The sequence below is a fragment of the Macaca nemestrina genome, chromosome 3, assembly GCF_043159975.1.
Source record: "Macaca nemestrina isolate mMacNem1 chromosome 3, mMacNem.hap1, whole genome shotgun sequence".
NCBI classification, from domain to species: domain Eukaryota; kingdom Metazoa; phylum Chordata; class Mammalia; order Primates; family Cercopithecidae; genus Macaca; species Macaca nemestrina.
In genome coordinates this window covers 38,935,065-38,947,989 of record NC_092127.1, presented here as the reverse complement: position 1 = coordinate 38,947,989, position 12,925 = coordinate 38,935,065, and the positions used below count along the sequence as shown (strand labels likewise).

The 12,925-nt window shown below is 36.2% G+C and overlaps 1 protein-coding gene across 6 annotated transcripts in view; it reads right to left on the bottom strand.

Moving 5' to 3' along the window:
• LOC105463467 (LPS responsive beige-like anchor protein) overlaps window positions 1-12,925 on the bottom strand; it is a 770,029-nt gene that overhangs the window by 488,805 nt on the left and 268,299 nt on the right. For all 6 annotated transcript variants that reach the window (XM_011710554.3, XM_071092575.1, XM_011710553.3 and 3 more), the window contains one exon: window positions 2,570-2,678. In XM_011710554.3, coding sequence (XP_011708856.2) covers window positions 2,570-2,678 — 109 coding nt within the window. The remainder of the gene's footprint in view (window positions 1-2,569; window positions 2,679-12,925) is intronic.

Below are 12,925 nucleotides of genomic sequence, written 5' to 3'. Positions count from 1 at the left end.
TTTTCACCTAAATCAATCTGGCCTGGTGCGTGACAACATAAAAAAACTCAAGGATAGAGCCCAAAAACCTGCCTACCAAACAAGTAATTATGCTGAACCCTCCTGGGGACTCTCTAATTGGATGTCCTGGGTCCTCCCAATTCTTAGTCCTTTAATACCTATTTTTCTACTTCTTTTATTCGGACCTTGTATCTTCCATTTAGTTTCTCAATTCATCCAAAACTGTATCCATGCCATCACCAATCATTCTATATGACAAATATTTCTTCTAACAACCCCAAAATATCACCCCTTACCACAAAAATCTTCCTTCAGCTTAATCTCTCCCACTCTAGGTTCCCATGCCACTCCTAATCCCACTTGAAGAAGCCCTGAGAAACATCGCCCATTATCTCTCCACGCCACCCCCCAAAAAAAAATTTTCTTTGCTGCCCCAACACTTCAATACTATTTTATGTTATTTTTCTTATTAATATAAGAAGCCAGGAATGTCAGGCCTCTGAGCCCAAGCTGAGCAATCGCATCCCCTGTGACCTGCACGTATATATAGGTATATACGCCCAGATGGCCTGAAGTAACTGAAGAATCACAAAAGAAGTGAAAATGGCCTGTTCCTGCCTTAACTGATGACATTCCACCACAAAAGAAGTGAAAATGGTCGGTCCTCGCCTTAAATGATGACATCACCTTGTGAAATTCCTTTTCCTGGCTCATCCTGGCTCAAACAAGCTCCCCTACTGAGCACCTTGCAACCCCCACTCCTGCCCGCCAGGGAACAACTCCCCTTTGACTGTAATTTTCCTTTATCTACCCAAATCCTATAAAACGGCCCCACCCCTATCTCCCTCCCTGTCTCTCTTTTTGGACTCAGTCCGTCTGCACCCAGGTGAAATAAATAGCCTTGTTGCTCACACAAAGCCTGTTTGGTGGTCTCTTCACAACAGACATGAGTGACAGTTTATATTTTATCTTATTTGCTTTAATAAAATTTTGTAGCTTCATTCCAAAGAGCATGTGTACTTTTCTTGCAGAATTTGGCCCAAAACATTGTTTTTGTCATATCTATGAACACACTGTATTTCTGATGTCCATTCTTAGCTGGTTACTGACTTTCAAAGAAAAGCTATTAATTTTTTGCATAACTCTCTCATATCTAATAATCTCACCAAATTCTTTTATTAACTCTGGTAGAAAAACGTTCAAGATCCAGGTACACCTCAGGACACAGGAATTAGATTTTCCTAGACCACAGCATTAGAAATTTGAAACTACTCTTATTTCTTTCTTTAATAGTATTTATATTAGCTATATCTTACACTTGCAAGAACATCAAAAAATATGTTAACAACACTGATAGTAAGTATCACTCATTTTTCCTGATTTTAAAAGAGATGACTTTAATCATTTAAAATATTTAATAGTCTTTACCATATTTGTATGTTTCCTTATATAAATCTTTTTCTCTGAGTTTTAATAGGGCTGGCAGCTAAAAATCATCATATGCTTTTTTTCTACCTTTACTGATATCTTCATGTTTTTTCTATTTTTAATTTGTTGATGTAATTTATTTTGCAGGTAGATATCCCAAAATAAACATTTTATAATTCCAGTAAAAGTTTTCAGTCACCATACTATATAATTCATTCTTTATATTGATGAATTATGTTATTTAAAGTTATAGTTTAAATATTGTACTTATATTCTTAAGCGAAATTGGTCTTCTAGAGTTTTATTTTTCTAGAATAATTTTCAGATTTGCTGATTGTGTAAAATTCACTTGGAAGATTTTTCATCTTTTCTAATGTACCAGAAAAATGTCAGCAACATATGAGTTTATCTGTTCTTGATATGTTAGAAGCTATACAGTGCTTTTAAATATTTTTCCAATTCTATAGCAAATGTACTACTTGTCAAATTTTCTAGTTTACCTTAGGTGAATTTGGGTCATTTTTATAGCTACAAAACCATTAATTTCCTGTAGAAATTTATATTTCTTATACATGTTCAGGCACAACTACTGAGATAAGCAATGGTCCCGGGATGGGTTTATCACTTAGTCCTCTCCTATGATAATCCAAGGAGAAAGGTGTATGCTCCCTCATTTCCTCAGCTACAATAATATTATGCTCCAAACCCTAAAGACAGAGAAATTTCACACCTGTGTGTTCAGTTCCTCTCGAGAAACCTGGATGATCTTACCTTTGCCATAGAGATTTTCATTTCTGGCTAACTAGCTCTGTTTTGCCCAGAAAGGGAGAACTCCTTCACCAGTTTTCTTTATAGGAAAACCATCAGAGTCAAGACTCACCTCTGATTATTAACATTAGATCAGCCAAACAAGAAGCTTCTCTGATCAAGCTTCTCTGGTAGCTCAACTGCAACTGAGACCAGAGGCTAAAGAGACACGTACTATCTCCAAGAACCCCCATGACTCTCCAATAAACCTAGATTTTAATTTTTTGATGACGTATACTATGTTTCTTTGGACCTGCCATTTTACCGGGACAATTTGCCATGATTATCATTAAAAAACGGTAATTTCCACACACCAACCACATGTGTAACCTACCTCAAATTCCGCATGTCTGTGAATATCTTCTGCTCTCTGCCTGCTCAGGATAAATTCAGCTTCATTTGCTACTCTTACTAGATGATCTTTCATTGTCTGGCTAAGCAATCTGTAAAAAATGAATGTTATCAAATAAATATATGTATTCACACACAACATAAATGATTATTCACTGCTTACTGTGGAGAGGAAGGAATCCTTACTTTCTTCTTTTGACATCATACACAATGAGGTACCATTATTTCACACTAAATAATTGAGGAATGTAACAACAGCAAAAGCTTACCCTTCTGGCAATAGCAGATTGGCTTCTATCAGACTAGCCATGTAACAAAAGCAACTAAAAATACTAGATTAAAGTTGTGTTTTAATCTTTTAAAATGCACTGGAAAGTTACCAAGGCAGCCAAAATTAACCAGGGAAGATCACAGAGAAGAAAGCACACAAAAGACAATCAGTTTGACTTTTTACATTAAAGCATTTGCTATTCCCAAGTGAGAACAGAGGAGCTACACAGACCTGTCACTAGTCTCACAAAGATAAACAGAAAAAAACTGAGGTTCGCAGTCTGTCAACGTGGGGGAGTCTTGGTAGACTACCCAAGAGTTACAACAGGTATCAGGCATACCCCAGAAAGCAAGAAATAGATCAGGCCTCAAAACACTGAAACAGACCTTCAGAGAACATCTGGTGATTGGTATTTAGGTTAACTGGCAGCCAAAAAGCTAAGCAAAGCTTTCAGGGCGGGGAGAAAAAAATCAGAAATAGCAATGCAGGAGGGCCATGGTAAAACCCCAGGTTTTCAGAGGACCTCAAAAGGGCTGCACACTAGGAGAAGGCAAAATAGGCCAAACTCTCACAAGAACTTTAAAAAAAAAAAAAAAACCCAACCCTTGAGTCAGCTCAGACCCTAAATTAATACAATCAGCTATTAGTCTAACTGCTAATCAGAAACCAAAAGGAAGTCCTTTCTAAAGGAAGATAATATCATAGAGGCTTAAATTTACCCTTGCAATTTTAAAATACAATTTTCAGCATTCAGTCACCAATTAACAGGCACAAGAGACAATATCATACAAATGAAAACTAAATAGAAACTGGTTCACATCTGGACATTGAAATGAATGTAGTTAATATGTTTAGAACTCATTGTGTAATAGAGAATTCCAATAAAGAATGAAAACTGTAAACGTACTGAAAAAATAAATAAATATAAAAATAGATTTACTGGGTTATTAAGCTCAGCCAAAAAAGGAAAAATTAACTGAAAGATAGGTCAATGACAACAAGACTGAAACATAGTAAGAAAACTTACTGAAAATTGAACAAAGTAAATAACAGACATACAGGACATGGTAAAAGGATCTAATATAAGTGTATCTATAGTGTAAGAAAGAGTAGACACATAATTAGAAAGAAGCCATATTTGAAGAGATAATGGCCAAGATTTTTCAAAATTGGGAAAAAAACACTGAGCGATATGTTGATGGAGTGCTACAAAACCCAAGCAGGGTTTTCAAGGATACCCCGCTTAGGCAGTAAGAGTAAAACTATCAAAGAAAAAAACTCTTAATAGCAGACAGGGGGAGAGGCCTTCAAAAGAGCAACAATAAGCCTAATGGAAGCCAGAGAAGAATGCAATGACCTATTTAAAATACTAAACAAAAATACTACCTAAAAGGCCAGGCCAGTGGCTCACACCTATAATCCCAGCACTTTGGGAGGCCCAGGCGAGAGGATCACATGAGGCCAGTAGTTCAAGACCAGCCTTGGCAATGTAGTGAGATTCCATCTCTACCAAAAAAGTTTTTTTTAATTAGCTCAGCATGGTGGTACATGCCTATGGTCCCAGCTACTCAGGAGCCTGAGGCAGAAGGATCACTTGAGTCAATGAGTTTCAAGTTATAGCTAGCTATGATCCCACCACAGCACTCCAGCCTGAGCAACAGAGAGAGATCCTGTCTCAAAACAAAAAAACCAACCACCTAAGAATTCTATCCTCTTCAAGATCAGCCTAGCTAACGTAGTGAAACCCTGTCTCTACTAAAAATACAAAAATTAGCCAGGCATGATGGCAGGTGCCTGTAATCCCAGATACTAGGGAGGCTGAGGTGGAAGAATGGCTTGAACTTGGGTGGCGAAGCTTGCAGTGAGCCGAGATCGCGTCATCGCACTGCAGCCTGGGCGACAGAGCAAGACTCCGACGAAAGAAAGAAAAAGAAAAAGAAAAAGAGAAAGAGAAAGAGAAAAAGAAAGAGAAAGAGAAAGAGAGAAAGAGAAAGAGAGAAAGAGAAAGAGAGAAAGAGAAAGGAAAGAAAGGGAGGAAAGGGAGGGAAAGGGAGGGAAAGGGAGGGAAAGGAGGAAGGGAAGGAGGAAGGGAAGGAGGAAGGGAAGGAGGAAGGGAAGGAGGAAGGGAAGGAGGAAGGGAAGGAGGAAGGGAAGGAGGAAGGGAAGGAGGAAGGGAAGGAGGAAGGGAAGGAGGAAGGGAAGGAGGAAGGGAAGGAGGAAGGGAAGGAGGAAGGGAAGGAGGAAGGGAAGGAGGAAGGGAAGGGAAGGGAAGGGAGAAAAGAATTCTATCCTCAAAAAGTATCCTTCAATAATGAGATTTAAAGGGTCCAGAATATACCACTGTCGGAAAAAAAAGAGTCTTTTTCTGAACTTCCTTTATCTGCCTAAACAGAGAAGCTCCCAAAAGAATTCAGCTTTCATCAATCCCTTCCCAGGGAGTTTTGCAACCAAGGAAGATTGACTATTATCAGTAAAGACGAGAAGTTAGTACCAGGATAAGAAATTATCTAAATAGACGTTGTTGCAAAACTGTAATATCACTTAACTATTCTCCTAAGGGCCTACTTACTGTGCGCAAAATCATTAGCTTCCCCAAATGTGTCCTTCATGACCTCACTTTTACCCTATTAAAATGGTATGTATATAACCCAAATTCTAACCCCTTCCTTGAGTCACATTTTTCTGTGAATTCTTTTTTTTTTTTTTTTTTGAGATGAAGTTTTGCTCTGTCGCCCAGGCTGGAGTATAATAGCATGATCTCGGCTCACCGCAACCTCCGCCTCCTGGGTTCAAGCGACTCTCCCGCCTCAGCCTCCCAAGTAGCTAAGATTACAGGCACCCGTCATCATGCCCGGCTAATTTTTGTATTTTTAGTAGAGACGAGGGTTCACCATGTTAGCCAGGGTGGTCTTGAACTCCTGACCTCAGGTGACCCCACTCGCCTTGGCCTCCCAAAGTGCTGAGATTACAGGCGTGAGCCAAAGCAGCCGGCCGAATTCTGATATACTTATTTATGACTAAAAATAGGTCTTTTTTCTTGCTAATCTGTGTTTGTCTGTTTAATTCACAGATCCCCAAACAACAAACCTAAGAGGTTAGAGGAAAACTTTTCCTCATCACCAAAAGCAAAATAAGAACATTCCATGACAAATAAAATAGGGAGAATTTGTCACCAGCCAACCAACATTCTTCATAAAGATGAAAAATAATGTAAGATTGATACAAGTCAAGGAAAACAATTGGAGCAATGAAAATGACAAACGTGGGTAAATCTAAAAGAATACTGAATATTTGCAATAATTATGTAACTTCTAGAATTAAAAAATACTGCAATCTAAAATATATAACCACAGCATACAAGGCAAGAGAAACCAAATGAATTACTATTGTAAGTTTCTTGTATCATACATAGATTGGCAAAAGAATCAGTTTATGTAAGATGTTAATTATAATATTCATACTAGAATCTCTGGGTAACCACTAAAGGTATTTAAAATAATATACAACCATCAAGTTAATGGGGAAAAAATTAAGGAACAAATACTTAGCTCAAAAGAAGGGGGGAAAAAAAAGAAACACAAGATATGGAGCAAATATAAAGGACATAAATAATAAGATGATAAATTTTAACCTAAACGTATCAGAAATACATAGAAAGTAAACATTTAGTAGTAAAATTATTGTCAAATCAATTTTTTTAAGTATATGATGCTTGTAAGTGACACGATTTCAATATAAGGTTGAACAAAGATTGAAAAGCATAGTTTCAGAAAACATGAACAATTTTTAAAAGCTAAAAGAAAGATAATAAACTTGTATTAGTATAAGAAGCAAACAGAAATAACAAGATAAACCTGTTAAATTAATAAGAGGATAAATGAACTACACACACAGAAATTTAGTATTTTGAGATTCTAAATTTGTATGCTCCTAAGAATACGGCCTACTACCAGATATAGAATATAAAAAGTTATAGAATACTTTTTAACCTGACCTGACTGACATATTGAGAACATTATACCCAGTAAGAGAATAATAAATATTATTTTCAGGTAAACATGGAATATATACAAAAAATAGGCAAAATGTGGGGTCATAAAGCAATTTATAGCGAATTTCAAGTGATAAAATCATACTGAGTATGTTCTTTGATATACTTCAATTAAACTAGAAATAACACGATATAGATCACTCTGCAAGAAGCTCTAAGCTGACCACCAATTTTCCTAACCTCCTGTTATCCACAGCATTATGTAATCTTCTCCTTTACAGTGTAGGAAGGAGATGGGACTTGCCTCTAAGCAAGAAAATATGGCAACAATGAAGGAATAACACTTCAATAATTACATTAAACAAGACGGTAACTTGCATCTTGCTAGCAGACTCTATTGACACTCTCCCTTAATGGCTAAGCTAAAGAAACCTGCCATGTTATGAGCTGCCCTGTGTAGAGGCCTCCACGGCAAGGAGCTGAGTAGAGCCCCAGACAACAGCTCACAAGGAATTCAGATTCTCAGTCTAACGACTCAGAATGAACTGAATTCTGCCAACAGTCACATGATCATGGAAGCAGATCCTTTCCTAGTCAAACCTCAAATAAAACTGCAACTCTGGCCAACACCTTAACTGCAGCCTTGTAAGTGAACCTGAAGGAGAGGCCCAACTAAGCCATGCCTAGATTCCTGACCAAAAAAAATTGAGATAATAAATGTATGTTTCTTTAAGGCTAAGTTGTGATAATATTATTAACATAGCAGTCATTAAGTAATATCATTCCATGTCTAAAAACTAAAGAATGCAACTCTGAAAAAAACTCACACATAAAAGAATATATCATAATGGAAATTAGGAAATGTTTGCAGTAAAACGTAGTAAAAACAATGTGCCAAAATCTGTGGATTTAGATAAACCTTAAACCAATGCTTAGAGGGAAACTGATATACTTAATAAAAACACTAAAGAAGAAAAAAAAAGTCAAAATAAATTATGCAAGTATTGAACTGAAGAAATTAGAAAAAGAACAGCCAGTGAACACTGAAAGTAAACTAAGGATAAGAACAGAAATTAAATAGAAAATAAAAATACACTTTAGAAGATAAAGTTAAAAGTTATTTGAAATACTGAAAAAATCCAAAACAAATATGTAAACAATTAAAATTAATAATTGAATTTAGAAAGGTCATTGGGTTTAAGGCAAATACACAAAAATCAACTAGATTCTTTTTATAGGTTACTAACAAAGTAAAAACGATTTTTAAATACTATTTGAAAAGCATTCAAAACCATCAAAATATGTAGGAAAAGGAAAGAAAAATGTGCTAGAATTCTGCATGTCAAACAGAAAGAATGGTAAAAGAAGTTAAAAAAAAAAACTTAAAGAAAAAAGTATACTATGTTCATGAAAGGGAAAGGCCTGTATTATAAAGATATCAATTCTCCACAAAGCTATTTATAGATACAGTCCAATCAAAATCCTAGTAGGTCTCTCTGCATAATCTGTTGAGTTCAAATTTAATTCTAAAAGCCATAGAAAATGTAAACAAACAAGAATACGTGAGACATTCTTGAAGAGGGGAACAGAGATGAAAATCATAATAATGATATTAAAAGACTTAAAAGTAAGATGGTCTTTTCCAAAAACTGGTCTTAGATCAACTGATGCTCATATGGACAAATTAACCTTGACTTCTACCTCAAACCATACAAACAAACCAATTCCAAACGAATCCTAGAGAAGACCTAAAGATTTCAGGAAGTTTAAAAAGTTTCTAGAAGATTACGTAAGAGAGCATCTTCCTGGCTGGGTCAATGTAAAGACTTACTGCATCAAACAAAAATATACAAAACATAAGAAAAATAGTGACAAAATGAACCACATCAAAATTTAAAGACTTGTGTTTATGAAAGCCACCACTAAGAGAATTAAAAACCAAACTTCAGAGAGGGAGAATATATTTGGAATAATTACAACTAATGAGAAACTGATATCTTAAAAATATTAAAAAGCCTCTTACAAATAAAAGAAAATGATCACAATTTTTAAAATGGGAAAAGAACACAAGCACTTCACAAAAGAAGATTTCCAAATGGTGAATAAGATTACGAAAAGTTGTTCAGCAATACTAGTAATCAAGGAAATAAAAATTAAAACTATAAAATATACTATACTCCACCAGAATGGCTATATGTTTAAAAGGCTGGCATTACCAAGTTATATCAAAGATGTGAAGTAACATGGACTCTTAGAATCACAAAATATATTAATTAAAATGTTCATGGCAATTATTTACAATAGCCAAACATTAGCAACTACCCAAATGTCCATTAAAAATATAGCTAATTTTTAAAATGTTGGACTTTCATAAAGTAAAATCCTAAGTAGGAACAAAAAGAATTAGTATTATGCATAACAATATGAATTTCACTAACAATATTGAGCAAAAACACACAAAAATATAAAATGTATGAACTGCCTTGTATAAAGATAAAAATTAAAAAAATAAAACTATGGTATTAGAAGTTAAGAGATTAAGAAATGGCTACCTTCAGTGCTACCTCTATATAAAGGGACTCATATGGAACACTGATAATGCCTACAGAGTTCTAAATCTTTTAATAAAATGTCTTGGATGTATAAACAAATGACCCATGCTGATTAATGCTTTTATAACACCATTTACTTATAAACATATCAACAGAATGATTCACTTTATGTAATCTGGAACATGTTTGTTATGCATAGGTCTTCTAAACTTCCTTCTTTAATAGGAGTCGGGAAGATAGAGTGTACAGGGATAGAATTATTATTATTATTATTATTATTATTATTATTAGGGACAAGGTCTCGCTCTGTCACCCAGGCTGAAGTGCAGTGGTGCAATTATGGCTCACAGAAACCTCAACCTCCCAAGCTCAAGTGATCTGCCTACCTCAGTCTGCTGAGTACCTGGGACTACTTACATGTGCCATCGTATCCTGCAAGTTATTTTGGTGTTATAGAGACAGGGTCTCACTATGTTGTCTACATTGGTCTCAAACTCCTGAGCTCAAGGGATCCTACTGCCTTAGCCTCCCAAAGTGCTGAAATTATGGGCATGAACATACATGGCCTGTAAGGATTATTTTTTAAATTTATATAACAAAAGTGGCTAAAAAGTGCCACTAGAAAATGCCCACCTACAAAAGTTACACCCAGCAGTCATCAACAATGACATGAACTTACTCCCATTCCACAGGGCACTTGCCTCACTTTGTAGCAATGTTTTTATTTAAAATATAAATAAGGCCAGGTACAGTGGCTCATGCCTATAATCCCAGCACTTAGAATTAAGACTGCTTGAGCCCAGGAGCTTGAGACCAGCCTGGGTAAAATAAAGAGACCTCTTCTCTACAAAAAAAATTAAAAATAAAATTAAAAAAAAATTAGCTGAGCATGGTGGTGCATACCTGTAGTCTCAGCTACTCAAGAGGCCAAGGCAGGAGAATCACCTGAGCCCAGGAGGTGGAGGCTGCAGTGAACTGTGATGTTATCACTGCACTGCAGCCAGGGCGACAAAGTAAGACTCTGTCTCAAAAAACAAACAAACAAAAAAAACAAACAGAAACATGGATCCACAGCAATGATCACACTTTTTTTTTTTTTTTTTTTTTTTTTTTTGGAGATAGAGTCTCACTCTGTTGCCCAGGCTAGAGTGCAGTGACAGGATCTCGACTCACTGCAACCTCCGCTTCCTGGGTACAAGTGATTCTCATGTCTCAGCCTCCCAAGTAGCTGGGATTACAGGTACATGAGCCACCACCCCCAGCTAATTTTTGTATTTTTAGTAGAGACAGGGTTTCACCATGTTGGCCAGGCTGGTCTTGAATTCCTGACCTAAAATGATCCACCTGCCTTGGCCGTCCAGGGTGCTGGAATTACAGGCGTGACCCACCGCACCCTGCCAGCACTCTTAATAATGTGCTATATGAACACGTTCCCACAGTGCAGAAAAACATGTGGAAAATATTCCTTGAGAATCAATGAATTTCACTACAACACTATGAAAGTGAGAATCTTAAATAATCAAAATATACAATCATACAATAAAAGTAGATTGTTCCAAATTGACAAAATGATGTCCACAATATACGCTAAGAGGAAAAATAAACCTGAGGAATATTATGAATAATATGAGCTTGGGGAACATATAAAAGAAAATATACTTTATTTTAATTGCCAATAATCTAGAACAGGGGTCAGCAAATTAAGGTATGTGTATCAAATCTAGCCTGCCAACAGTTTTTGGTTAGTACATTCTATAGGAGCACAACTAGGCCCATTTGTTTAAGTGTTATCCATGGCTGTTTTCAAATCACCATACTACACTGAGTTGACCAGTTGTGAAAAAGACCATGTGTACTGCAAGGCCTAAAGAACTATCTGGCCTTTTACAGAAAAAGCACATGTCTGGGCTAGCGAGTGAGGCTTAAGTCCTCCTCCTTATATTTCTCTGTTCTTTGAAGCTTTACAACAATCAACAATCAAAAGAAAGGAAAACAGAAAATCCTTAAAGAAAATAAAGAAGCTTTCTGCCATTCTATCACTTTGTTTCGATCTCTATTAGGCTCACATACACTATCATAATTTGAATCCAGCTCTGTCAGACTCTCTCTTCTATCCCCAAACTGTCTTCCAGCTACTTTAGAAGTTAGTGCAATACCTTATCTGTGATTTTGGGATGACATCATCAGGGTATTTCTTTTCAAATGCTATTAAACAGTACTCATTTAGGCATTACAGACAAAAACAATCCCTAGTGTAATTTTAAAACCCACTAATGAATAACTTCCTCTGATTCTACAGATAGAGAAAGCAAGGGCTTTCAAGAGTACAGATGTGAAATACTAGTTTGGGTTCTTAGTTTCCCTCTAGAGACCTAAAACCACATTGTGAATTTAACATCAATATATTGCCTTTGCCTTGTACTTTCAAACATTAATTGAATTGATTAGTCAATGGCACACTATCCTACTAGTCCCCAAACAAGTAACCTCAAAGTTACTCTAGTCTCTTTCCTCTTCTCTACCACCATCCTCCAGGCCCCTAATCAATCAACAAATCTTGTCAATATTTCCTTTGTAATATTCTCAGCTTTAATTTATGCTGTTTCATAGCCAATGCCCTAAAAATAAACGTTTCATCATTTCATACACATTATAACAATAAATCTTTTGAGTGCTAATTCTGATCTTTTAACATTTTTGTGCCTCTGCCTTTTAAAAACACTGTCAAACATCTGTTCAACACCTATTACATTATAGACTAGGCTAAGCAGCAAAGATGACCTTTCATTATATTTTAGTTGGGTAAAAAGAGAATACACTGGAGTCCTTTCCAGCTTGAAATTCATATTAATATAAGTGCTATGGTAGACATACCCTAATGTGACCTCCAGTGAGTCGTGGCTTTATATGATCCCAACCCCCTGAGTTCAACCTGGGCAAAATCTGGCACTTCCTTCTAGCAAACAGAATATGGTAAAGATTATGGGATAATCATTCCTTAATTAGGTTACTTTACATGCCAATGGTGATGGGATAATCACTCTGGTACTTATGTAATAAAGCTCTGCCCTAGCACACTGCAGAGATTCTCCTGCCACCCTTGAAGAAGAAGTAAGTGGCTATGTGTGACAAGGCCATGAGACAGGGAAGTATGGACAGCCTGTAGGATCTGAGAGCATCCTCACAGTGACAGTAAACAAGAAAATGGGAAACTCAGTCCCACAACAGCATGGAACTGAATTCTGCCAAGAAATTTGTGACCCCAAGCTCCAGAAAGAAATGCAGTTTGACCAACACCTTTATTGTAGACTTGTAAAACCCTAAGCAGAAGATCCAGCTGAGTCTAGACTGCTGACCCATAGAAACTGTAGGATAGTAAACATAAAATTGTTTCAAGCTGCAAAATTTGTGGGAATTTGTTATAAACTAAGCAATACAAATAAAATTAGAACATAAAAATACGTTTGCTATCATATCTCTACAGAAGCAAAGATCACAATAATCTACTAAAGATGAAAAAAAGCT